General features: G+C 32.4%; 1 protein-coding gene across 1 annotated transcript; it reads right to left on the bottom strand.

Annotated features, from left to right (window-relative positions):
* Positions 1-1,723: 1,723 nt before the first annotated feature.
* LOC106124275 (carbonic anhydrase 1) lies at positions 1,724-19,524 on the bottom strand. Its single transcript, XM_013320754.1, has 5 exons — positions 19,137-19,524; positions 7,457-7,648; positions 4,682-4,899; positions 2,677-2,898; positions 1,724-2,061 (listed from the first exon to the last, which is right to left on the bottom strand). Exons 1-5 carry the CDS (start codon positions 19,171-19,173, stop codon positions 1,933-1,935), a joined length of 798 nt encoding a protein of 265 aa, XP_013176208.1. The 5' UTR covers positions 19,174-19,524; the 3' UTR covers positions 1,724-1,932.
* Positions 19,525-27,069: the final 7,545 nt, after the last annotated feature.

Below are 27,069 nucleotides of genomic sequence, written 5' to 3'. Positions count from 1 at the left end.
CGAAATATTTATAAGTAGAAAATATTAAATCTTATATCGATGTGCTTTACAAATATACTTATTATTAAAATAGGCATGTCTATAATTATAATTTTGTCCGTTTCACTTGTGTAAGTCTATCATCTCTGTTTTTCTCAGTAAGAGTGAGTGAGATGGCAATAAAGTTATACAGGTGTAACAAAGTAGGTAGTTGGCGACTTGCCAAAACAACGAAATAGTGCTATTGATGAATACTATTTTAGACTTGGCTCCTTCTAGTTTTGTCCAAGTTTTCGCTATTCATATGTTATTGAGCCGAAGATCTCAATTTACGGGTTTTAAATACCAACCGTTAAAATCTAATGTCGAATGTTAAAGCATTATTTTTTTTTATAATGTTTTATATAGGTCCAAAATAGGATTTATTCTAGATTGGAATCACCGCAAAACTGCCTAATGTAATGTAAATATAAATGTCTAATATTGTATTTTTTATATCATTTGTATTCCAAAGTTCAAATTATATTATAAAATAAAACTATTTTTTTATTTATATTACTATGTTTAAACATTTTTAGACTTCGTAATATGACAATGTAATCATAGGATTTCACTCAAAAAGTGCAAAAAGATCTTGCTATTTCTATTTCTTCAAAGAGAACGAAAGAGATGAAACCATTAGACGTTTCGACGTTTGGAAATCAACAGACAAGACAACAGAGGTAAGAGTTTAGGTTTTATATTATACTATTTATGGGAATCCAGTTATGAAGAATTGTGCAAATAAAACTACTATGTTGTGAACATGCTTATATATATATTTTTTATATCAAACATACATAAAGAAACGTACAATCTGTTCTGTTGCATTTACTTTATAGGCACAACGTGATACAACAATTATAAAACTCAATGAAATATTGGACGATAAACATAAAAATAATTTTACAATGCTCTTCGCTATCTTTATTTACCTTAAACCAAAGAAAAATGTTCGATATATTGTATTTATAAAAGTTATAAATTTTGATTTTAAAACAGTAAAAGTTTTCGTGTTTAACAATACTACAATAATATCCATACGTAATGACTACCAGTTTTATAAGATAAAATTCTTATAGAACTGCTTATAATATACGATATAAATAAATGTATTTCTCGTACTTACAACTAAAAGAGATTCGCACGAGTTTGTATTAAAATTAACTTGAGTACTTAAAGCCATAAGGCACTTGATTTATAAACTATCGCACTCAGAGTGCACTATTAAGACTTATTTATTATCTTAATAATACACTTATACTAAAGTTATACATAATATGTTTCAATAAAAGAATAGCTGATTAATACGTAATATTAATTCGGTAATTGTGAAATACGTTGCATCTCTTACAAATGATGCTTAAAACAATAGATTTAAAATTGAAATTGTTCGATATTTAGTGGATTTTAAAATGCACTTTATATTTTATAATTATTATATAATTCAAGACTATTATTAAAAAGCCATATACTAGTTTCCTTAAAACTAATGAGCTGTCTAAATAAATAGAAATGCATGCTAAATATTATGTACTATGGTGTTAAAATGAAAGCAAAAATGGACGTTCCACTTGAGTTCACGATTGTATAGTTATTGTCTTGATATGCTGTTAGTTTTGGGCGGCAGTCAACTTACTGTTGTTATTTTTCTGCCGTCCCTTAGCTTTCTATTGCCATAAGACTGCAATTTGGAAGTCTTTTCTGCAATCGCGTAATCCGAGACTACCTAGAGAGGTCTAATTTAGTAGCCCTTAACCCGATTTCCAAGTCATATGTCAAGCTGACGATATAATCGTGTAACCCGTGATCTCAATGCTTCCTATATTTTTCTGCTATAGTTACTTTATAACTTGGCGTAAGTTCTTAGTTGCCATTGTAGTCATCATGACCGGGACTTTGTAATATAAAATGTTAGTTGCCGCCATAGTCGCGCAGCTCTCGGTTGCCGAGGGGCAGCGTGGGGCGGTAGTTGTGTAGCAGTTCCATAGCTTCAACGCCGCATGACGCTTCACCGCATCGTAGCTTTCGCATCAACGCCAACTGAAATTTAAAAAAAAAATAATGGAATGATTTTTAGACTTCATCGCGGAATGGATTGTTGGGTTTGATGTCTTTGATGTGTTATACGCTATGGGGAAACAAAACAACTTTGTTGTATTATACATCATTCGTTTACTAACAAAAAAACTAATCAAGCTACTATATTGAAATATTTGTATGTATGTTTAATTTTATACGAGTGAAGTAAAAATATTTAAGTCTTTGGTAGCATAGACCTTCCAGATAGTGTGTTACTCGGAAACCGGTATTCTAAAGTCAATAAGTACCGATTGCCACGGGAACTAGTTTAGAAACAACCCATCCGATATTAGATTCCTGTTTGCTTAACGTAGATGTTTTCCTTTGCAATATAAAGCGAAAGATTTCTCTAAAGTGTTATAATATCTGCGGTGGGAATATTTATAAACCTGGTTTAATTTCCTGTCGCTAACGACGAGAGAACGTTAAATAAATATTCATATACTAAAGAATATTACGTTTCTTTCTCAAGTAATAAATGTAGTTTAAAAATTGCGTTGATATGTCGGTGTTGCTGCCGCTGCATGGTATTTCTTTCCTTTCTAATTAAAATACTATTTTTGAGTAATTAATCACCTGTTCTCCGGAAACTTGTATGGGGTCTTTGAAGAGTATCCAAGTGACGGACTCTGTGCAGGGCGGCGTGGTGAGCGACCCTGGGTAGGTCCAGTAGGCGGTGCGAGTAGGTAGCAGTTGCGCTGGGTCCAGTGGCTCGGACATTGTCACCTTGTCGCCCTTGTGTTGGATGAATGGCAGCAGCCGTACCACTTTCTCCAGCTCTTCGTGCTTGGAACCAACCTGGAAATACGTAGCAAGTTGTATCAGAATTTTAGAGACTGCATAGTTTAAAAGGCTTAGGATAGATTAACCCCTTCAAGTTGGTATTATTCTATACCATTACCTAGTGCAAGTTCTGGTTAAGTTAAAACACGTGAACGTAAAAATGAACCTTTAAAAAAGTAGGAGTATAGGTCAGGGTGTACCATGTTCCGAATATATTACGTTTTTTTTTTCAATTTTAGTCAAGCGTTGTTCAATATAAAAAAGGATATTGACAGACAGACGAACAACAAAGTGATCCTATAAGGGTTCCGTTTTTTTCCTATGACGTACGGAACCCTTAAAAAAATAGTTAAGTCCTACTCAATGAGTATTTGATACTATGTAAAAAGCTAACACGTCACAACTTGTTTATTTAGTCATGGATAGAATAAAATAATGTCATTATAATGCAAACAAATCATATAAAAGTCTCACGTAGATTTAAACGAGCTTATTATGATGTAAGTACCAATTTAAATATGCAACTTAGTACAAATAAGGCTTGAAAGAATTGAATTATAAGGCTTCTATAATCTGTGCAGAGGTTATATTTATTATTAAACTACTAACTGGTCACCGCAATAACCGGTGTTAGGTTTCTATTGTTTTTGCACATCTTCCCACTGTACTAATTTAACGTCTGATCACATAAAATCTTTCTGTTTTAAATCCTTTAAAATTATAGGTAGCAACCTATTTGTAATATTGAAGTGTAATTTATCACGAGTGTGTTGGAAAGTAAAACGATGCAAACAATAGTACATTTAAAAATTATAAGGAAAAACCAAATGTCAAATAATTTGCGCGAATTTAACCACGTGGAAAGAACAGACTCAATTTTATCTATCGTAGAAACTATTCTCCTTGTTAGCCAGACATGCATTTTTTTTAATTAGAGTAGCTTCGTCTGATCTCACTTTCACCGAGCTATTATTGTTTATTTATCAATGATGCTAAATTTTGTTTTATTTCTAAGAGTATGAACTAAAATTAAATGGAAAACATCATATTCTAAAAGAAAAATAATTATTACGAATGTCATAAGTAGCAAACATGCGTATTAGTACACATATTTAAACTTGATGGATCGTTTATTTAAATAAAATTAACGATGTGCTAATGACTTTACCATCAAATTGATACCATTTGTAAAAAAAAGTTAACATTATATCTTAGGTCTACATAAATCTTGTGCCCAGTATAGAACTGCTTAACACCGAGGACATTAACGCCAAATACAGTTTACATAAAAAGTGAAAGTTTGAGGTTACGGCTATACTCTTTAGTTTTGTTTTTGTCGTTGGCCAGTGTGCGGTTTGTAAAAAACTTTAACAGGTAGATTTCACATGCATACGAGGTTATTCACAAGTGACGGATGCATTTAATCAACAATACGCTCGGAGCGTTGTACTCTATAAATGTCCGATACACGTTGTTTGTTATACGTACAGCTTGAGCGAAAACACAATAAATTCACATGTTTATTTTGACAGTGTGGTTCGCCTAAAATATTTGGACACGCTTGATTAATCATGTTTATAAAGGTTTTTCATCACAAATGTAAAAAAAATATGTTAAAATCTTTTTTTCTTTCTCTCTCATAATGGAACGTAATCATTCAATCCATAGTAAATTTTACAACTGGCCATGACGAAACGGTAGTATGATTTTAAAAAAAGAACAGAATCCTATCAGATCAGTGTACGATCTTCAGATATCAATGGCCAGTTCTATCAAGTACAAATAAATAAATCCTTACCATTAATAAGACTCCTAGTACGGCTAGTCCGTCCGGTTGTCCGGCTGCCTCTGCGAAGCTGTGGTATTTGGAGGTGTTCCAATGCACAAGATGCAGCTCGCCGGAGAAGGCTCGACCGTCCACAGTGTGCTCGGAGCCCTCGCCGTCCGCCGCGCCCCAGTGACAGTGCCACTGCTGCAGCTTGTACACGTCACCACCCAGGGGACCGCCTCTCAACTCTGCAAATGGTAATTGAACATGAAAATATTTTTCCATGAAAAGATTGTAGAAATGTTCAATGTTTTTCAGTCAAATTAAAACATCACAGCGTAGATCATTGATTCCCAACGTGGTCCAGGTGGAACCCCCGGATTCACAGTTTCCATAATAAGCAATATTTTAAAGGGTCTAACAAGAATAAATAGGAAATATCTGATTTAGATAGAGTGTTGAAAACAAAACATTTGTCGCTATCCATTAGAAACACCAGTGTAACACGGGACGATGTAATTTCATAGATTTATGTTGTATTAGTATGTGATACAAGTGCTTCTGTAAATAGATGTATTGCAGTGCTATCTGCACCTTAATGTCAAATGTCGCGAATCGTCAGCGTTACGTATGATCATTATTTACATCTTGAGATAATAAAGACAATCATGGTAAAGTTAACTAAATATAAGTTTTATGATATATTGGCGTAACGTGTTAAAATAAATTAATATCAAACCTTGTATCAATGAAATCATTTCCTATAGTGACGGCGTAATTTTTTTGGAGAACGGCAACATTTTGACGGCTTTATAGTAATTATATTTTTAATAAAGTTAAACTATTTATTGATGACGATGTTATGATGTAGATCGTAAAATAATGAGGCGATAGGTATCACTGTCAACCCAAAATAGATTATACGTCGTGATACATATTTGGTCAAACATGACATGGTTATTCGGCCAGGCCTTCCCAATATGTAATGCAACACAATCCTTTGTTCTACAATCCATCGTCCTACCACAAATCTATGTTAGGAAAGATCGTCATTTAGTGCGGTTTTGAGTCGTTTATATTTTATTTGATACTTTGTTACGCCGGTTTAATAATGTATGACACGTGTTTTTTACAACGATATACGTATAAAAGTTGATCAATGTGGTCATCTCATTGTGGTTACTTATTGTTGGATTACGATTACTTTGTATTTATCTTATTGTCTTTATTCCTTGTACTTAAAGTAGTAAGTAAAGTAACATTTGTAGCTAAGGTTAGTTAGTTTTTACGTAATTATGTGATATTTAGTTTAGTTGTTCGGTATAATTGCGACGTTAAATACATACATCATGTTAAACTATATTTTTGAATTTCGCGGTTACGCCTACGAGGGTTAGTGTAGGTAAGCCGACTTATTTTTAATTCCCCTCGCACATGTAGGGTAGTTGAAAATTCCTCGCCGCCACGGTTTGCGGGAGTTTGTGCGAGGAAGGCAGTGAGTCGGTACAGTTGAGAGTCGGAGTCGACGGAACTTTGACGGAAAGTAGGGGTCACACATCGGACCTGTCGGTTTCTTAAAAGGTTGTTTAAGTTTACGGTTTTTCGTTCGGTTCGACGACGACGCGTCTATAGCACGATCACAGGATGCGGTATATCGGGACATCAGGCGGGGCGGCATTGTTAGCTCCTAAAGTCTATTTGTGACTTATTTGGCTAGTCTGACACCGAAAGAATAACCAGGCGGTCAACGAGGCGTCGAGTTGGTAAGTGCCAGTTTATTTATAATATTTACAATATTACGGCATCCCCTGCACCACGTAATCCGTATTTGTATTATTACCTAGATGTCTAGATATACCATACTACTCATGAAACGGCCTATATTTCACATGGCGGGGAAACATCGGCGGTTGAATGGGAAATTGCTTGTTTGTGTGACGGCGGTCGGCGTACGGCGGACGGGTACGGTCGGCATGCATTCGCTTCGCTGCGGAAACTTCACGTCTCCCCTTCCTCGCGATAAATTAATAGCGCGGTTAGCTTCATATCATGCAAATAAGTGATTTTATATTCTAATAATTCATTCATTCATCATTTTATAATCATAACTAATAAGTTATGATTAATATTTTAGCTAGTTAATTGTGAGTCATAAATTAAACAAAATTATGATAAAATTCCCGGTATAAAACTGTTATTATTCAAACAATACCTTACTCATTAAATTAGGCCGGAGGATATTTTTATCAATTCAAAATAATCTTGTTAATGAAATGACAATTGTTAGTCGTAGGTGCGTACTTGGTAATTATCCGCGTGAATGAAACCGTTGTTTCATGAACGTCGAGTGATCCTGACAGTGCTATAACTGGGACAGCAACGGTACATAAGAGTTATGTTGGCCGCGGAAACCGCACGAAAGGATAATGTTTATACCGTAAGATCGTCGAGAACTATCTATATCACCTTCTAGATTTATATAGACATAATATGTACTAGTATTTAGTTTAATTGAAGAGAGAAGTACTTGAAAAAGGGTACCGCAATATTTTCTATCGATTTATGTATACCTTTTGAAGATTCAGACAGTGCTTAGCTTATGCATGGCTAATGCAACATGCGTATGTTAGCCGTGTATAAAAATAACACGGATTAGCTTTCGCCTGCGATTCTGTCCGTGTGCAAATTTCAGTGAGATATATGCAGCCGTTTTGGAGATACCTTCTAACAAACATCCATCCATCCATCTAAACGTTCGCATTTATAATATTAGTAAGATTACTAATTAATGGGATTGAAGCTTACCTGAATCATATCCGTTCTCGTCAACTCGCCAGCAGTAGCCAGGGTTGACTACAGAGCGCGTGTGGTTGACAGAGTACCGCCATAGGAGTGGCGGCGCGCTGCCCCCTGAGCTGGCCAGCGACGTGTCTATGTCCACGGGACTTTGCCTCGCCCCCCGCGCCTCAGGGAACTTCTCTATCCATGTCGCGGGACCTGCAAATATATCGTTAAATGACATTGATGACCCTAGTTACTTTGCTTGCTTAACCACACCAGTAATCCATTGGGTCATAAAATATGTTTTGTTGTAAAAAGATAAGTATCGCTCTACCTTTTACATACATAAATATAATCCAGTGCTTACGGTGTAATAAAACAGTCATGTTATTTAAATATTTTGATAAATATTGAACTGGAATTTCTTGTGTGTTTCTAATTTCTATAAATTTAATTTCAATTTCAAGTAACTGATGCAGCAGGATTTGAATTAAACTTGCGTAGTAGTATATTTTTAGCTTGAATGTATTATGTAGGTTTTTAGATCAAACCAATTTCGTTATAGGAACTAGATATTACGTATACTCGTTTAATTGTTATTGAGCAAAAAAGCTAAATCGTGTTTCGCACACATTAAAAGTAGTAACGATATCGAAATATCGACATACTGAGAGTGGTCTCAATCTTTTATGACTGTAAGCCAATGTTAGTGCTTTTCAACAGATTTATTGTGGGTTTCTGAGATCAAAATCTCTATATAAAGTCATCGTCGTCCCTGGCAATATCTTGGACAAAACAGATATAAAGACATAAATTAAACAAGCATTTGGATCCCAAAAACTACGGTTAGTATTTTAAATGATTAATGTACGTCAAACGGTTGTTATGCTATAAAAAAACGGTTTTATTTTTTATTTTTTTTGGCGAAGTATCAATACAATAATAAACTTATTAAAGGATCATTCTACAAATGTTGTTTCCTGCGCCAGCGCCGGTCTGTAGTTCGCAACATTTTAATGGTGTTGAAAATATTACAATATTATTTCTAGTAAGTCTTGAAACTAAAGTCGTGTTCATATAAACTAAAATAACACCTTACAAAAAAAAATCTGGTTGTTTTTTTTCATAAGTTAACATACCTAAGTAATCTTGACAGTTTAAATTACAACAGGAAAAGTGATGTGGCGAGATTATAAAAGCGTGTTCGTAGACAAACATTGTTTTTTGCAAATATTAGGTTTATTTAGTCGCGTCATGAGTGAGGGAGTGAGGGCTGACAGGTTGTTTAGGCCTCGCAGCCCCGTTATCTTATCTGTTGAGGGCGGAACGCTTAATAAAAACGTTTTTATGATGACGCATGTCTTTTCTTGTGAAATATTTGACTAACTTTGATTGTTGGCACAACTTGTACACGTTTACGCGAACATCTAATAAAAAACGACACGATATTGAGCGATAAAAAATTAATTCATTTTTAATTCAGGTTATAAACGTCACGTCATTCGAAGTTTTATTTTTTTTTGGCTATTTGTTATAAATCTTATATTTTTTTAGCAATTATACAATATGCGTACAAATAATAAACATGTTATTTAATTAAAATATTAAAATATATGTTTTTTATTTTTTTATTTATTGAATACTTTTGTCGCGACTAGTGTCATTTTCATAAAGCCTTGTTGTGTATACTTTAAGTTTTTTTTATCCCTGTCGGAATAAATGGACACCAGAATTTTATCATCTATTTTTAAATTTCACAAGAATCGTGTTAAAAGTTATCTGTTGGGTTATTAATTAGTCGAAGTTTTTGATAACAAACTTGCATCTAAGTAGATGTCTTACTTTTTCAACTTCACAGACTACGATTATCATAGCAATGATAAAGAAGTTCTTTGTCATGTTTTCTCTTCCTGAATTTTAATATAAAGTGAATAGTTTCCATTTAAAAATAATTAAATCTATACTAATATTATAAAGCGGAAGAGTTTGTTTGTTTAAACGCGCTAGTCTCAGGAACTACTGGTCCGATTTTAAAAATTCTTTTTTTGTTGAATAGAGCAAGGCTTTAGGCTACATAACATTACGCTGCGACAAATGGTTTTTTTTTAATTCCACGCGGACGGAGTCACGGGCGACAGTTAGTGTGGTATATAAGAGACATGAATGCTAATAAGTTGCACGCGTCAGTTACCGCATTTCTTGTACGAGTGCGTCTCAATCTTTGGGCGACATTGCATTACCCAGGTCCAGGGTCACCCGGCCTTGTCACAAAGAATACTTGCGATTAGCTACAACCGGAAAGGTCATCTCACGAATATATTTTTTACACTTAATCAATTATAAAAAATTACTTTGTTAAAAAACGTATAAGAATTTTGTAACTCCACGTAAATTAATGTTTTGATGACTGTTAGTTTATAACCTCAAAAAAAGTATAATGTTCGGATACATCGTAATTACACTATGGGTTTCCACAATCAAAAGACTTGTACGAAAACATATATAAAACCGGAATGTTTTCATCGTGTATTTCAATAGCGAAATTCATGGTTTTTTTCCAATTTTTAAATTGTTGTTTCTTTTCTATCTAAATAAACTGGTGCCTGAGGTATGGAACGGAAATGTAATAAAATTGAACAATAACACATTTAAGTGTACCAAGTTCCCACAGTGACAGGCGCGTGTTATTTCTTCGCGCCATTGTTCTTTTGTTTTGATTAGTTACGATCATCTTCCAGGTGCATCTCTTTACGTTAGATTGTAGAATACGCTTACGCCTATCATCCAATTGAATGTGGTGGTCGACATATAACAACTCTTATGTCTGGTTTACATACCAGTACAGTAAGATTGTAGGACACTAAACAGTGAGCCTAAACAGTCCATGTCAGGCCAGCGCTACTGTCCTACTGTACTGGCATAATGTAAACCTATCATAAATCTCTGGTACAATATTTACTCTGTTTACCATTAGTATTGCCTAAATAAAATAAAAGTCACAGCATTATCGGCAGAAATAAAATAATAGCGTGTAGCCGACTTTCATTACATTTTTCAAGGGTACAAAAATCACATTATTATTTGCAAGTGTTGGAAACTTACACCTTAGAATTTTCCATTGATTTTATCTATAAATCATCCGGCATTACGTATAAATACCCGTCTTAAAAGTGATGACGCAATGATCACATATCAATTGACAGCGACGACGGTTCGTCTATCAAAATAAATAAGTCATCTCCTCAATTGCACGCGCCACGGGAATCGGAAGTTCCCCTCACAATATTATACAATAAAAATAATATTGATATTGGATCGAGTAATCTATGACTCGTAATATTTGTAATAGTATGTATATTTATAGTTGCATTTTATAGGTTAATTTAGACAATTGATGATTGCTGGGCTGATACAGACGTCATTTTATAATGCTGATACTGAATTTATTGTTGCTACGATTTGCATCCAGGATTCAATATCAATGAATTTGAATTTTGGATCGAAGCCTATCATTTGTTCTAATAATTAAATACAAAAATGTCTCTACATGCGTCATTATTTACAGAAAAAGTTGCAGGGTTTTGTAGATCTGATTACTATTAATTTAATAATACAGATGCATGTTTGTGCGTTCTTATGTTTTTCAAATGTCTGCTTATACACATATGTTTTATATTCTAAGCCTGGAACATTCCCGACGCGTATAACGAGTTTAGTGGTAACTCTAGCCGTAGTAATAGAACGTAGGGAAACGGGCTGTTGCCGATACAATGGATGCATTGAATTCAATTGACAGCCGACATGCTTTCAATACGGCAGGCGGCGGCGGTACGGTGCAGTGCAACTGCAAGTTTCTGGCAAAAGTAAACAAACCAGTCGTTTTGTTTGTTATGTTTGAGATGTTGCAATTGATTACATAGTACGACAATGATGTAGTAATTAGTACACATCAATATTAAAATGACTATTGTTTAAATCTGTTTAGTTTAACAAGATCTAGACAAACAATGTGCATTAAAGAAATTGTTTTGAATATTTATATACTTACAAAATAGTGTCATCTAATAATCAAACCAATTATATTTTGAATGCAAGGAAAGAAAATACAAAGATGATTCATAAAATTTCTTCTCGTCCGAAAAATTTAAACAGACTTTCAAGCTTTTATTGCAGATGTGTATGACCTAAATCCAGCAGACATTGACAGGCCACAATTTCCTTGGCATATCAAAAGTAAGAGCTACCTTATTAGGCATGGTACATTGTCTCTGTACTTGACATTAACAATACAGTCTTGTTTATTGTTTCATAATAACCGCACATATTCAGTCAACCACTATATTAATCTGACAGGATAATTATTACATACAAATTGAATAGGCAAATCTTAGTTATTGCTAAAATAAACTTTATAACGCGCAAGCGATCGTTAAACGACAATTAATTTCAAAGAATTAATAATGATAGCAAATGACTTCTATGAAATGAACATTATTTTTTATGCCAGTAATGAATTTTATTTTTAGTTTTAGTTATTATTCATATAAAAAGCATATTGCGGTTAGGAAAATATCCACTTATTTAATGGATTATTGTAACCTACTAGGTGTAGCCGGTGACTCCGTCCGTCAGGATTAAAAAATAAATAGTAGCCTATTACCAGACCTAATAAATATGCATATAATTACATAAAAATCGGTCAAGCCATTTCACAGGAGTATGGTTACTAACATTGTGACACGAGAATTATATATAAGATGTTAGCCAAGTTCTCCATTGTTTTTGTTACTGATTCTTCAATTTAATGAATAAACATCCAGGACAGTTAAAAGGTCTATTATTTGCGGACAATGACCTATCGGGACGCTGCGCTTTTATCGTGCAAGTCTATTTTTAACTAATATTGTGTTGTGAAAACATAAATAATATATAATGGACAGTTTTATAGCAATTGAACGGGAACTGTAAAGATAACAAAGATCATTAATAAATGAAGAATTACTAATTGGTGTCATTATAATCTTTTATTGTTAATATATTTGCTTGACCAGACAAAACAAATATAAATTATTTGTATAATTGACAGATAAATAAATATTATATTTTCGTAATGATAATATTTATCATAAAATATTTACCCGGAAGGGATGTGACTTTTAGTTCGAAATAGGGCTTTGTTTACCAACATAGTATGGATTTAATATACTATTAATAGTTCTAATTAAAAATTGCTATGTAGATATTAAAGTGGGTGTGATCAAATTAATTATGAGTTTTTTCCTTTTAACTTAATTAAGACATTACGTAGGTATGTACAGATAAAAAACCTCTATCCGACAAGCTCCATAAGTATTTTAAATATATCTTACTAATATAATATGATTAGATGGATGTATGTATGTTTAAAGATATCACCAGAATGGCTGAACGGATCTCTTAAATCTAGCATACATATAGAAATTTGTCTGGAAGAACACATAGGCATATTGTTTTATTTTAAATTACGCGCGGACGGTGTCGCAGGCTAGTAATTTTTAAAATAGTCGTGAAGCAATAAACAATTTAATAGTGCCAGCTACCGGAATTCTAGACACAAAGTCACAAAACTCACAAAGAAAATGACAATCATCTAAGCTACCGGGACTATAAAACTTTTTAGATACGAACTTGACAATCGAATAGGTTTGAACGTAGTTAAAAAAACGCATTCAAGGTTTGTGTCAATGCTAAAATTATTTTCTTACGTGCTCTTAATAATTAAATTACTTGGTGTACATGCGAAACTGCAATATACTAGAAAAGTGACAACATCGTTAGTGAAATGGTTATCTCTTTCCATTTTATTTCAAGTACCTAACAAACTTTGTTAAGTTTATTACTGTTATTTCGCATAGAAAAACATATTTGGTTTATGTTTGAAAATTTTGCGGTTACGTTCAAGTTTTACAACAAACATTTTTTTTTGTTTTATTATTTTGTTTAGTGTTGAAGTCAATCTTAGGATGCGTTCTTACTTACGTTTCTGAGACTTAAATCTCTGTATGAAACATGTTATCGTCCTTGATTTTCATCTTGGACAAAACAGAAATAATATGTTTTAAACGGAACGTCTCAGAAACCTACAACTAGTAATATTTATTTATTATATAAATAGAGTAGCATGGTTTTCCTAAATTATGAATATTTATTGTACCTGCTTTTGTACAGTTTTGTCATATACAAATTGTTTCTTTATCACTGTAATAACTACATATAGGTAAGTGTTTTGAGCGGAGGAACTGTTTTGCCTTGCTCATGACAGAACCAAATATTCCAAGTTACCGGCCAACCTTCAATACTGAAGAGGCACTAGAAGAAGAAAAGGTGAAGAGTTTACATTTTGTTACAATACAAAATAGTTAATTAATGTTTTCGTGGTAATAATAAACAAATCATCGTCATCGACCTCGGCCCGGTTTATCTCTCCGTTATTGTATTTATCTCTTTAATTCTTTTGACATCGAGACTGTAATTATAATAATACAAATAGGACTCTTCTAGTTTTTTTATCATCTCAATTTTATCAGATAATCTAGAGAACTGCTTCTTTAGAAGGTCTGAAAACTGTACGTAGGAACATAGTTACCTTATGACAACGTTTGCATTTTTATATTAGCTAAAAATAATTTATTATAAATTATTTTTTTTTTGGTAAAACTTAAAAGATAAATAATAGTTCAGAAAGAACTAAGTTTGATTCAAAATAAATGAATATGCTAACAAAGATATTTATTAATCAAATCATTGCATAAAGAAGCAGATCTTATTGCAAAATATTCTGTCTAAGGTCTTAGAACTTATTGAATTTTAAATAAGGCTTGACTTGTATAAACTTAAGAGTCAATCTGTCTATCTATCAGGCATTGTCAAGGTCATGGCAGACCGAGTGAAACGATTACAGCATTTGCGTGTGCGCTCGGACGGAACAAAGGTTCTGCTTTGTTAACGACTGCGCATCATTCAATTGAAGCTATTGATCCCTCTTAAATGATACTATGTAATTGTCTGTTATTAAATGGTACCTACTTTCCCTTAACATCTGTTCTCTTTTAGTAGTTATTATATCACACTTCTATTAAATATACCACAAACTGATCAATAAATCGTAAGACGTCTGTTGTGTCTTGCCTAAGCAAACTGTAAAGTACCAATGAATTGCATATCGAACGAATTCATTCACAAAGACGTGTTATATTTTGACATGTTAAGATTTACTAGCTGCCGCTCGCGACTCCGTCTACGCGCAATTAAAAAAACCTAAGTATAGCCTTCCAGACTATGTTTTCATCGAGATCTGTTGTGTCGTTCTCAAGATACATTCCAACAAACATTAAGAAAGATTATTGACGAGATTCGAAACAAAGGGATAATACTTTAAAATTGTCTATTTTATTAGCATATATTAATTAATGTTATCAAAAACAACACAATAGGAAGTGACTTAATGACATTACCATTTAAATTTCAAGTAAGTATTGTTTGCCCTAAAATTCTAACTGCGTTTTAAATTTTTTTGTAATGATAAAAGTAATAAAGCTAGTAAATAAGTAAAAAATATTAATAGCCAATTAATCAACTATTAACCTATATTTCTGCAACAAAACTAAAAAAGCTATATTACATTAGCCATTGGCACTCAAAGCACCCATGCTTTTTCAATATTTACAATTTTTTGTATTATAAAATGATTGTAAATAGATTCGCCAATAGGTTTTTTATTAACAACAAAAAAAAAAATTCGAACTTTTTAAAGTAAAATTTAAATTAAAAGCAATTATATATTTGTAGGTGACATACTTTTTATATACCCACAATAAACCGTTGCTTCGTTAAATTACATTGATTGAATTGTAAGGAATGCTTAGTTAATAATGTGTTAATTTATTTATATGTTATTTATTTTAGTAGCCAATTAATTCTACTTGAGGTCCCAAAGCAAGTAAATGCTTTTAACATATTTATTTTGTATTGATAAATAATGTTTAATAAAATCTTTTGCTTACTTTACACTCAGAAATTACTAAATACCTATTTTAAATTCCGAAAAAAAATCTGCACGTAAATTCAAAAACAATGCAATGATAGTCTCACAATCGGAGTTTTATTTGAACGTAAGCAAAATATAAATCCCAACTATGCACTGATGTTTTTTTTATATAATAAGGTGGCAAACAAGCAAGCGGCAACCTGAAATCGCTGAAATACCGAAGCAACCTTTGCCCATAGACGTACGAAATTGCAGATGCGTTATTTAATGATTTAATCGTAACCGAGATTTTCGACAGAATTATTTTCATATTGCTATCTCTGTTTTGTCAAAGTTAATGTAAGGGATGACAATACAAGAGTAATTCCGTCAAAAGCCACAGTAATACTCTGTTGATTTATCGCCCCTATGAATGTAATTATTACACATTTTTGCTAATCTCTACATTATAAACCACATTTATTTATTAAGCTCCTGACGAAATATTTTTCCAAGAGTTTAGTTCAGAATAGACAGCTCATGTCACGAGCAAACATTGTCAAACAAAAACACCGACAAGAACCAGATAAATTTACATGTATTTTTTTGTTTTACATTTTTACGTAGTGTGTAGTGTGTATGTGTGCAGTTGTGTATACAGAATTAATGAAGGAAACCTTGAATTTTAATCTTTTCATGTATAATTTTACATTTTACAAAATAATAACTTTTTAATTTACAAATACTATTAAAGTTTAAGGAAAAATCTTTATTTTCTAGATACTAAAAGATACTTCCATTACGACTACTGCTACTTTCCACATTACGCTTGTACAACTTTCTAAATAATAAAATACTAGGCAACTGGTCTAATAAAAGAACGATTTTATTTTACATAGTAAGAGCAAGTATTTGTAATTATGTTAATGTCATCAAACATATGTTAAGCGTATATATTTGGTATTTATATGACTTAAATTTATATTTCATTAAAAGGAGTTGTGATTTTCTTTAATTTATTTTTAAAACCTAATGATCAAATTAAACATTACTACAGATAATAACCAGCTATTCTATATTTAAGCTCTATGGCGAAGTGTTATTTTATTTAATTAAAAGGCTTTTATTCATAAGCAGTATTGGGCCTATTGCATGTTTTATTCATCTGCAACTCGTAAACAAACACGGCCACACTTGTCTAGTAGATTATATCTTGGAGATATCTCGTGTAAACCTGAAGTCTTCAGAATGAAAAGCATTTTAGGCTTACTAGCTGTCGCCCACGACTCTGTCCGCGCGGAATTAAAAAAAAACTTAGTAGATTGTGCTCTTCTAGAATATTTTCTACACGTATGCCAACGGCGAGATCTATTCAGTCATTCTGATATGTATTTATCCGTCTATGCTTTCGCATTTATAATATACTAGTTTTTACCCGCGACTCCGTCCACGGGGTATTAGAAAAAAACTTAATAAGTAGCCTATGTGTTCTTCCAGAATATGGTCTACATGCCTGCGAAATTTCAACGAGATCCATGCAGCCGTTCTGGAAATACCTTCTAACAAACATCCATCCATTTATAATATTAGTGTTATGTATGATACATAATAAGTAAGATAAAAAGATTAAAGATATAAATAGAAGAGTAATTGAAATGCTGAATAGTTTATTGACTAAGCTTGTTGATACTATCGCAGTTATCTGCATTTAATTATCAACATAAGTGTCTTCTCTATAACCGATTGTTAAACATCGTTAAATCTACATTACCTATTTGTGAAATTTCGCTGAAATCAGATATATCCGTGATTACTTATTTTATTTAAAAACTTGAAGTTCTCTGGTTTAATTTAAAATTAAATTGCACCATTCAAGAATAAGAAAAAAATGACTTCTTCATTAGATTATTTATTTAGATTATGTAAGTTATTAGCATTCATTTGCTTGATAATATTTAATATACAAAGATTTTTAATTTAATTTTAGACATTAGTATTTAAGTTTTTTTTCTTATTATTTGCTAGTAACAAGAGAATTAAGAACATGTTACTTCAATAAAATTTCAACATACTGATGAATGGTTTCGTAGATTAGATGTTATTATTAACGAAAAAATTAGACACGAAACGTTGACTACAGACTTATGTCATGAATAGATCTGTAAATCATTGTTAACATACTGACTTCAACAATAGCTGTAATATAAAGGAACATTTACTTTCATTTGTTACGCTTTACAAATGACAAGTGTTAAGCAAAATTCAGTAATGACAGGTTTGATGTTTGAATTTTAAAACCGTAAATAAAAAGAATGGATTTCTTAATGTCTTACGCAAGCAGTCTTTAGTAATTAGTATGAAACTATAGAGTTTTATTTTTAAAAGCTTATTTTAGCATATCAATGCATATATTCAACGCTTCAATATTAACGCTTAAACTATTGCACGGTTAAAGGAAAATAAATTACACAACAGATGCATTATCTTTAAGAATATATCATGGGACGTATTTTTATGTTATTTATCCTCCTTTAAAAGTATAAAAAATGCTTTGAATTTTCTTGTAGAATTATCCTCGGATAAACTTATACTCTTAAGTTGGCTTGTGTTTAATTTTCTACTGCCGTTAAGTAAATCTATAAAGTAGTCCTTTCCATCATCAGCTCACTATACGTACACACGGAGGGGCTCAGAGCATACCCTAAGTTAGGGTGATTAGACCATAGTCAAAACTAGTCATAAAGTAGTCCCTTATAGATATAGATTTCTGAAGGCATACCCACCGGCACTATTATATACGAGGATCCAATCGGAAGATAAATAGATTCTCATTGCGTATTTATCTTAACTGACTTCTCTGTGTTAGTTATTTGTTTTTTATTTGTATAATTAATGAAAACATATTAGAATTTAGTATTTTAAGTTAGGTTAATTCATGAAAAGATTTTTTGCTGCGTAGTGTATGTATACATAACAGTATTTAGTTATGATTCATGTTTATGTATTTCAATATGCAAATTAATATATTACGATTATAAATGTTGTGTTCTCTCTCTTAATATAAACAATGACAAAAAAGTGGGTAGTGAAGAGTTCAGTGAGCGTGCCGTGGACATCATAAACCGGCTCTGTTACACAAATGAATAAGTGGGCCAAATCTGATGAGCCGCTTTTTGTCCTTAAATTACTGTAGCCAAATTCGAAAGTATCTGTTATTTTACATGAATGTTCATACTGTTTAATTATATGGAGACACGTACAATAAGAAACAAAATATATTTTTTTCTACGTTAAGTTATTTTAAATACCGTGAAACTGTTTGTTCGGTACACTTTTACGATGTTATGATTCATATTTACATTCTAATTATTCAAAAATATTAGGTACTTGATGAAATAAATGAAGTTTTATTGAAAGATTTGTTCAGTTGAATGAAGTGCTTATAAGGTAAATAGATCATCAAGTTTAAGTCGCTCGTTTCAACGTAATTGTTATCATGACTCATATTTGTTGCTATTACCTTATTTATATGACAATTTACGTAACATAACTAGTTGAATACGTAAAGGCGATGTCTGTAGAGTTTTTTAAACTTTTATTTACATGGGTAAAGTCACGTGCTACGGAGTAAACAAACCGGTCCGCGTTCGCTTGTGAGTGTCGGTGTTTATTGAGGAAAAGAGGTGAACGGCTACTCACCGTTCTCGCCGGTGTATCCCCATTCGTGATCCGCCATCGCGAGACCTCCGATCGCTGCTCGCACCACTGATACGATAACGTGTCCGCGTGTGGCTGTCGTGCCCGTGTATCGGTCGCGTGAAAGTCGGATGTTGCAAGAGAGGTGGCGGTTAAGTCGCGACTGCGTGCGAGTGCGCGCGGGCGTCCGCCTTTATACGAGGGCGAAGTGTTACGCTGAGCGGGCGCGGGCGCGGGCACGGACGCGATGTTTGCGAGTAAACTGTGCACTCCGCACTGCGAAATGTACACGATAGCGGCGTGCGAGTGCTGAGCGCGTCAGCGGCACACCAGCAGTCTAGAGGCTGCCGCACGCGCGCGATGCCCCGCACCGCACCACTGCCAGCTTAGTGTTGCGATCGCCATCGCCACTGCCACGCGCTCACCTCAGCCCCTCTACGCTTTCTACTCGATAGTATGATTACGCTATTTACTCATGAAATAGATCGTCATATGTCAATGCCAATCGTCAAGTTTATAGCAAATCGTTAACCCCGCTACTTCGCGAGCTGCATTATCATGTACGGAATTATCTATACCTATATTTTAGTTTCAGTGCTATAGTAATTGGCAACGCCCACTTCCGGTGTAAAGACAAAGTTGAGCCATAATTTCCAGTAATTTTACAGGTCTTTTTCAGTTAATGTTTTTGCTTAAATCTTCTATATTTAAAACTAAAAACTCTAAAAAACATAAGCAAACATATAATCCGTTACATTTACACAATTGATATGTTAAGTTAGAGTTAAGTTATCAAAAGTTGTTTTGTCAGATGTATTATTATGATGTGCCAATAAAAGAAAGTAAAGTGCATGTATTTACTTATGGACATATTTTTCTAAAAATTGCGAAAAGCTAAAAGAACAAAATTATTTTATTACGCGCTGACGAAGTCGCGGGCGGCCGCTAGTATTTAATAATTTTAATTATAATTGATAACATAAGTACTTCATTGATATAGTAATCATTTCACATAGAATTTCCCTGGGCTATCTGTTTTTCTTTTGATTGCAGTACCATGTCATCCACTTCAAACCTGGCGCCGATAAGCGCAGTTCAGTCTTTTTGTTGTCACTGAAATTCCATAAAAAGCCATCAACATAGGCAGAAAAAGAAACAATAAGGTCTGGCTTATACCCTAACGTGCCTTAATAGATTTTATAATTTTGAACCTTCAAAAAATTACACACCTTCATATGGATTGATATTTTGCATTACACTGGGACAACTATTAAAGATGATCGATATATGAATAAATACTGTTAGGAAGAAAATCCGACACTGTGCCGGTGTATTGGTACAACAAGCCTTACTAAAATGTCGACGTTTATGTCCTCTCACTATCCATTCTGACACTTAACTTAGTAATGAAAGCGCGCCATTCTTACCATAGAATTCTAATTAATAATATCTAAAAGCATATTTATTTTATGGAAAAGATTTGGAATAGACTGATTAGAATTAAAGTAGAACAAATGCAACCGAGATCATTTAGAGTTGATAGTTTGAGATTATGAATTTCACGCCCGTACAACGTATCTGAGTTCACTAGTCTAATATAAAGCGTGTCCTCGCTTTACAAATTATAATTTCTAGTTACATAATATTCGTTATGTAAACAAAGTGTCATGTAATGTAATAGGAGAAGTGCAGAGCATGCTATGTTTAGTATTATACTGTGTTTTACGTTTTGTGCACGTTTTGCATTAGTCAAGTGGAAGTCATTTCAGCAAAATAATTTCATTTCGGGTCCAAGAAAAGACATTGTAAGCTGTATTGTAAAGAAATTACCTATTACGCTTATTCTTTATGTAAAAGTAACTGTGGCCCACGACTTTAAAAAAGCGCGGAATTTAAAGAAAAACTTAATAAGTAGCCTCTGTGTTCTTCCAGATTATGTTCTACATCTGTACAAAATTTCATCGAAATCCGTTGAGCCGTTCCGGGTATACTTTCTAACATACATCCATCCATCTAAACTTTCGAATTTGTAATAGTTAGATTAGAAGTAAAATTATGATAACTTTAAAACTATTTCTACGTAACGATGACGTCATAAATAATGTTTATGCTTAATAATTTGTTCTTTGTGTTTTTTAATGTCCGCTACAGTAATTTGAGTAATATTTCTAGAAATAGAATAATTAGTCGTCATCAATAACGTGCACAAAGTAACCGAATTGCTACTATTTAATAAATTGTCTATGCATCTAGGCACGTTCTTGTGACCGTAAAATTACTGTAACTAATCTCTTATTGATGTATTAGTTTATTTTGTCTGCCAGAAACAGTTAATTTTATAAAATTATAATAACAATACATATGTTCTACTTCTAGCATCAAGTAAATAATTTACTATTTTTAGGTGGAAATCTTCCATGTCTTTAATTTAAAATAATCAATATAATGAACAATTGTCATATTGTAAATATGTGTGGGGGATGAAAGAATCGAGAGTCTTGTGTTAGAACCGTGTAAAATGAAAATCCGTGATCTTCATTCGTTACATTAAATAAATATAGGTTGATTTGAAAAACACGAAAATCGTGACATGATCGCTATAACGTAGAGGTGAAAACATAACTTATTTAAATATAATGGAAATATAGTGCCATCTCGTTTTTGTCGAGATACTAAACGTATTCAAGTAGACAAACGAAACTTACTTAAAACTTACTTATTAACTAAAATATTTAACTTACTTATTACTCTAAAATGAATTTTGTTAATCATTTAAAAGTATAAGAAGAATTAAATGTTAATTATGATTCTTAAAAATCATTTTTTTTTGTTTAAAATATTAGCAGATTTTTGTGTAAATTTACTAATATTTCTTTAACCATTCCAAACAAGCTCTATGCTTGTGATATGGTTTACGACAATAGTCGAATGGCGGGATTCGAGCCCCCGACTTCGTGATCGGAAATCCGTACCCTTAACCATAAGGCTATTGACGCTCAAATAGCCTAACATTGATTAAATCAAAACAACCCTAATCCCAAACTATCTTACGAATGATTTTCCAATAAAATACAAACTGTATTGTTAAAATGACAAAAGGATTTGTAGTAATTATTTGATAGGAACAAAATCGTTAGCAACATAACTAATCATAACAAACGTTGATTGCATAGTGATATAATATGTGTTGACAATAGACCACGTGTGTTCGTGTCTTTGAAATGTGTTTAACGATTATGCGAGCACATATTATGGTAAGGAAACGGCGCATGCGTATTGTGCACCGATTACCACGCTAACTAAACTTCTATTATATACTGCATTTATTCACTAAATACATACATATTATGTGTTCATAGATATAAAGTTAGTATACTACTAACGCTTTATAAAGTAGATTAACATATTAAATTATAATTCCCTGTAAAAAGATAGCTTCATATATATTAGAATTTAGTATAGCTTATCGTCATTCACCATTCGTTATGACAAAGAAGTCGTCTCTTGAAAAAGATACAAAAAAAATACATAATTATTACGGATTATTTTAAATATCAGCGTAGGGAAATTTGACACTTCCAAAGCTTACTTTCGAGTAGAGCAAGATCTTACCATTTTTACGAAAAATAACTTTTCGAAATATGTAGTACATTAGTTATTTTTTCACGTAAACAAACCTATAAGATTACAATTGTTTTTATATCGTCGGATTTCGTGCCCTGAAATAAAGACTTATTTCGCACAAATTGCATTAAAGACTGTTTTGGCGCATACAATAAATATGTTAAGGCATGCAAGTATTTTTATTTTTAGACTGTGTCGAATTTAAGGAGGTCAGTACTTTAATCTTTTGCCTCAAGAGTTATTTAAAATCATTGAACGCCATTTTTAAGATCTTCTTGTTTTAATATAAACTGGAATCTTTTCTCATTTTATAATGAAATATGTCGGACTTAATATAAAAGTATCTTTTTACATTTCTTATTAGAGTAGCCTCCGGGAGGGACCTTTCCTTGGCCGTATCTTTATATAACAGAAAAAATTGTCAAGTATATACAGTAAAGCCATGTAATCAGTTTAGAAACCTTAGTTGTGATGCAAAAACGAGATTATAATCTGCTAAAGGTCACAGAATAGCAATATAAATGATGATTGTTTACTTTTTTATCGAAATGGCAAAAAATGTGATTTAAGAAAAATTACTTGCATTTTTTTTATATTTTAAGCGACAGTGTTTTGTTCAATAAATATGAATATTTAGTAACTTATTGTTGATTTTTTCTTTATGCCTGTCTCTTGCAAAGTGCTTGACTATGAAAATATAGATAAGATATAAATATATCTTATATATAAAATTCTCGTGTCACAATTTTCTTTCCCATACTCCGCCGAAACGGCTTGACCGATTCTCATGAAATTTTTTGAGCATATTGAGTAGGTCTGAGAATCGGCCAACATCTATTATTAAACCCGCGCGGACGGAGTCGTGGGCGACAGCTAGTAGCTTTATAAAAACATATCTAAGAACATAAAAATAAGAGGTACTATTTTTCTAAACCTAAATGTTTAATGTAAATAAACATAACTGTATAAACTACTCATATTTTGAACAATTTTAACAGTTTTTTTAGCAATACAAGTTGTTCAATATGAGGAAACTGAAGGCTGATACGATATTACGATATCTTTCCCTGTACAGTTGAGAAATTGTATTCACGGAATTATAAAATGGGTAAATCCATATTTGTTTCATGGTCACATCTTATGCAGACTATTTTTAACGTTTTCTTTAATTAAATATGATTTAATAAGTTTGATGATTACTTGTTTACTTGGGTTGTGTACTTCGGTATGTGTGCGGCGATATCCAGAGCATCCGAAACATAGATATATGAACGTGGAAGAAACAAAAGAGGTGTGGAAATACCGCGCAGTCTACCACTCTGGGTTAGGGGATTGAATTTGTTGCTTTGTACTTAATCCTTCTAATCTTGTTATGACGAGAAAATATTTATAGGTTTGTAGAGAATAAACTCTAAAACTACGTAACCGATTTTAAATCTTTACCTTTACAACGCTGCGTAATCCCTGAGTAATTATGAGATACATTTTATATCTATCTTTTTGAAAATATGTCAATCCGTGCAAAGTCGGGAGAAACTAGTTGTTTATATATAATCACCTAAACTTAGTCACTTCCACTTGTTGTAAATTAGTTCCCACTTCCTTAATTATATTGTAAATCATTATAAAAGAGAATAACAAATACCTTATCTAGGTTACGGAAGTGGAATAACATACAGTGTACATAACGTAGTACCAAACCGGTCTTTGGGTCCAATGATTCTAAACGATGAAGATTTTTTTAATTCTAACGAAAAATATAATGCTCACAATGATTAAAGGACATCTGTTACGTAATATAATAAATCACAAGTATTTAATTCTATGAATATTCCTTTTCCTTCCACTAACATAAAGGTACTTCCCCTGTTAAATCGATTAACAAGCTTATTTCCTTCATCGCATGCTTAAAAACACACTACAGATCTGAACCGAGAGATAGTATAATACTAGATGTTTATACAAACCATGTTAATTTGGCTTTTGAGGTTAGTCTTCAAAAAGCCGATTGCCTACCTACTAAAGAAAAAATGTTACATGGGTAGGTAGTGAAAGATTAGAACGAACAAATAACCTGCTTGGAGGAAATCTTTAGGCGGTCGGCATATTCTGGCACGTAAAGTGGAGAACAGACGTAAACTGTCGAAGTTGTTCAGTGGTTGTGAACGAAGTTGCAGCGATTAGGTTCGTTATCTAAGTACAGAGTTAGATTACTTTATACTTTGTGTGCCGCGCCGCCTCGCAGTAATGCAATACTAAACTCTATTCATCGGGAGATAATGAGAAATGTTCACAGTAACCACGTATAGTTCGTGACTAATGTTACACATTGTTGTGGTTACTTGAAGTTATGATAGCTCGGATATTATGACGATCTTCCTTTTAAATAAAGTGGTCTAAAGTAATCAATTGAAACATTTATTTGCTTAAAAATACCTCAAGAAAAGAGTAAGATATTATACAACTATAATTAATAAACGATGAACTTTAACTTTTGTTTGTCTTTTCCTTAAACGTAACAATTTATTTTTAAATAAAATATACTAAGAATTTTGACTTTAGTATTTTACAATTGAGGTTGTTTTGTTGACATCAAGTAATGGTTTTGAAATTGGAATTACATCATGGCGGTTCGGTTTTTCTGACATTATTAGCACTTTGTACAGGCGGCTTAACGTATTTGATCCAAATTAACACGTTTCAAAGGATCACGTTTTTCTACAGATTCAGGGCAATTTATTGTAATAATAAATAATATCAAAAAAGATAAATTTAACTCAAGCACTATAATGTTGAACTAGACTGAAACAATTCAAAAGTGTTTTTTTATTAAATAAAAAATGGCATTATGCCAGCCTATAAATTTCTGCAATAAAATATCAATTCTCATATAAAAGATCAATTTAAAACTAAGAGATACATCTTTACTTATTTTATTATAAAATTAAGTTTTATTTGTTAACTTTATTCATTTTTCTGTTATGTGATTTTTTTATATTAAAAACAATAACGAAATATCAAAACTTTTTAAACGGTTTGCGTTCTGTGCGTCGAAGCCGAAGTTTATATATTCTTATTTGTATAAACGGATAAAAATAAAAGTCAAGGAGATCGTCGGTTTACATCGGAACCAATTATAAAAATACAATAAGGGAAGCAGAGATCTTCGTTCGAAATAAATATATTCGTTCGAAAATGTAATGGTATTAAGAGTAACAGTATTTGTTATAGTAACACTATAATATGTTAGTTTTTTTTTATTTTATCTTTTGTTTTTTATTATGTTTTTTTTTTTAATTTTACTCTTTGTTTATTGATCAAAATAGCAGATAATATTTTTTAAGGCGTTTCTAATTATAAAATCTAAATAAAGGAAATCCGTTAATCTTTACAAGAAGAAAATACTTTACAATTCTACATCTTAATACATAAAGTGTTAAAAGTCTTACAGATGGTGTAATAAACATATCGATTTTTGGCAGATCTACAACAATCAAGTGAATAAGGGATTATAAAGATGTGTGTATATGTACTGCGTTTGCCAACTGTTAAACGTCTGTCAAACACGTGATCTCATAGTAAACAATTAACTTTCTTGGAAACATTCTTTTTTTTTAAAACAACAAATCTCATTTGTTTTTCTTTCCTAAAATTTATCATTTTCCTTTTGTTTATTTTCTTATATCTGTATGTAATTTGTTAATCGCAGATGAAAATCCGATCTTATAGGCAAGAGCACGAAACATCAGCAATGTGATTTCTGTCGGATACAAGCTGTCGCTTGCGACTCCGCCCGCACCGATTTAAAAAACATTTAGTAGTCTATGTGTTCTTACAGACTATGTTTTATATGTATGCCCAATTTCATCGAGATCCATGCAGCTCTTCGGGAGATACATCCATCCATCCATCCAACTAAACATTCGCATTTATATTAGGAAGATTTTTTGTAAAGTTACTTATTCATCACTTGTTGCCATTTCATTAATTCTGCTGCTGAAATTTGACAATAAATCAATGGACGTGAACATGTCACTTACCTTTTTAATATTTTCCATGCGTAAACTTAACGACTTTAATCCTTAGAAACACGTGCGCCAAAGGTAGCTGACACACAATTTATCGAAGTATAAAATTGCTAATTTTATGCGAATTAATTTAACGATAAACTATGATACTGTTTAAATAAAATCTTTGCGTCGAAATCAATGTACGCGATGTGAAGGCTGAAGATGAATAGCTTTACGTTCCTAACGTCTGCGAGGGGCGAATAATAATACAAATTTAACTTTATATCTTAAGCAATGTGTTT

The sequence above is a fragment of the Papilio xuthus genome, unplaced genomic scaffold, assembly GCF_000836235.2.
Source record: "Papilio xuthus unplaced genomic scaffold, Pxut_1.1 DF825946.1, whole genome shotgun sequence".
Taxonomy (NCBI): domain Eukaryota; kingdom Metazoa; phylum Arthropoda; class Insecta; order Lepidoptera; family Papilionidae; genus Papilio; species Papilio xuthus.
This window is presented reverse-complemented; position numbering and strand designations above follow the sequence as displayed.

Bases quoted from the DNA above. Each gene is read 5' to 3' on its own strand.
- LOC106124275 (XM_013320754.1), bottom strand. From the start codon at position 19,173: ATGGCGGATCACGAATGGGGATACACCGGCGAGAACG. The intron at 7,649-19,136 runs GTGAGTAGCCGT...ATATATTTGCAG, and splicing joins GGGATACACCGGCGAGAACG to GTCCCGCGACATGGATAGAG. The intron at 2,899-4,681 runs GTAAGGATTTAT...ACGTATTTCCAG, and splicing joins TACTAGGAGTCTTATTAATG to GTTGGTTCCAAGCACGAAGA.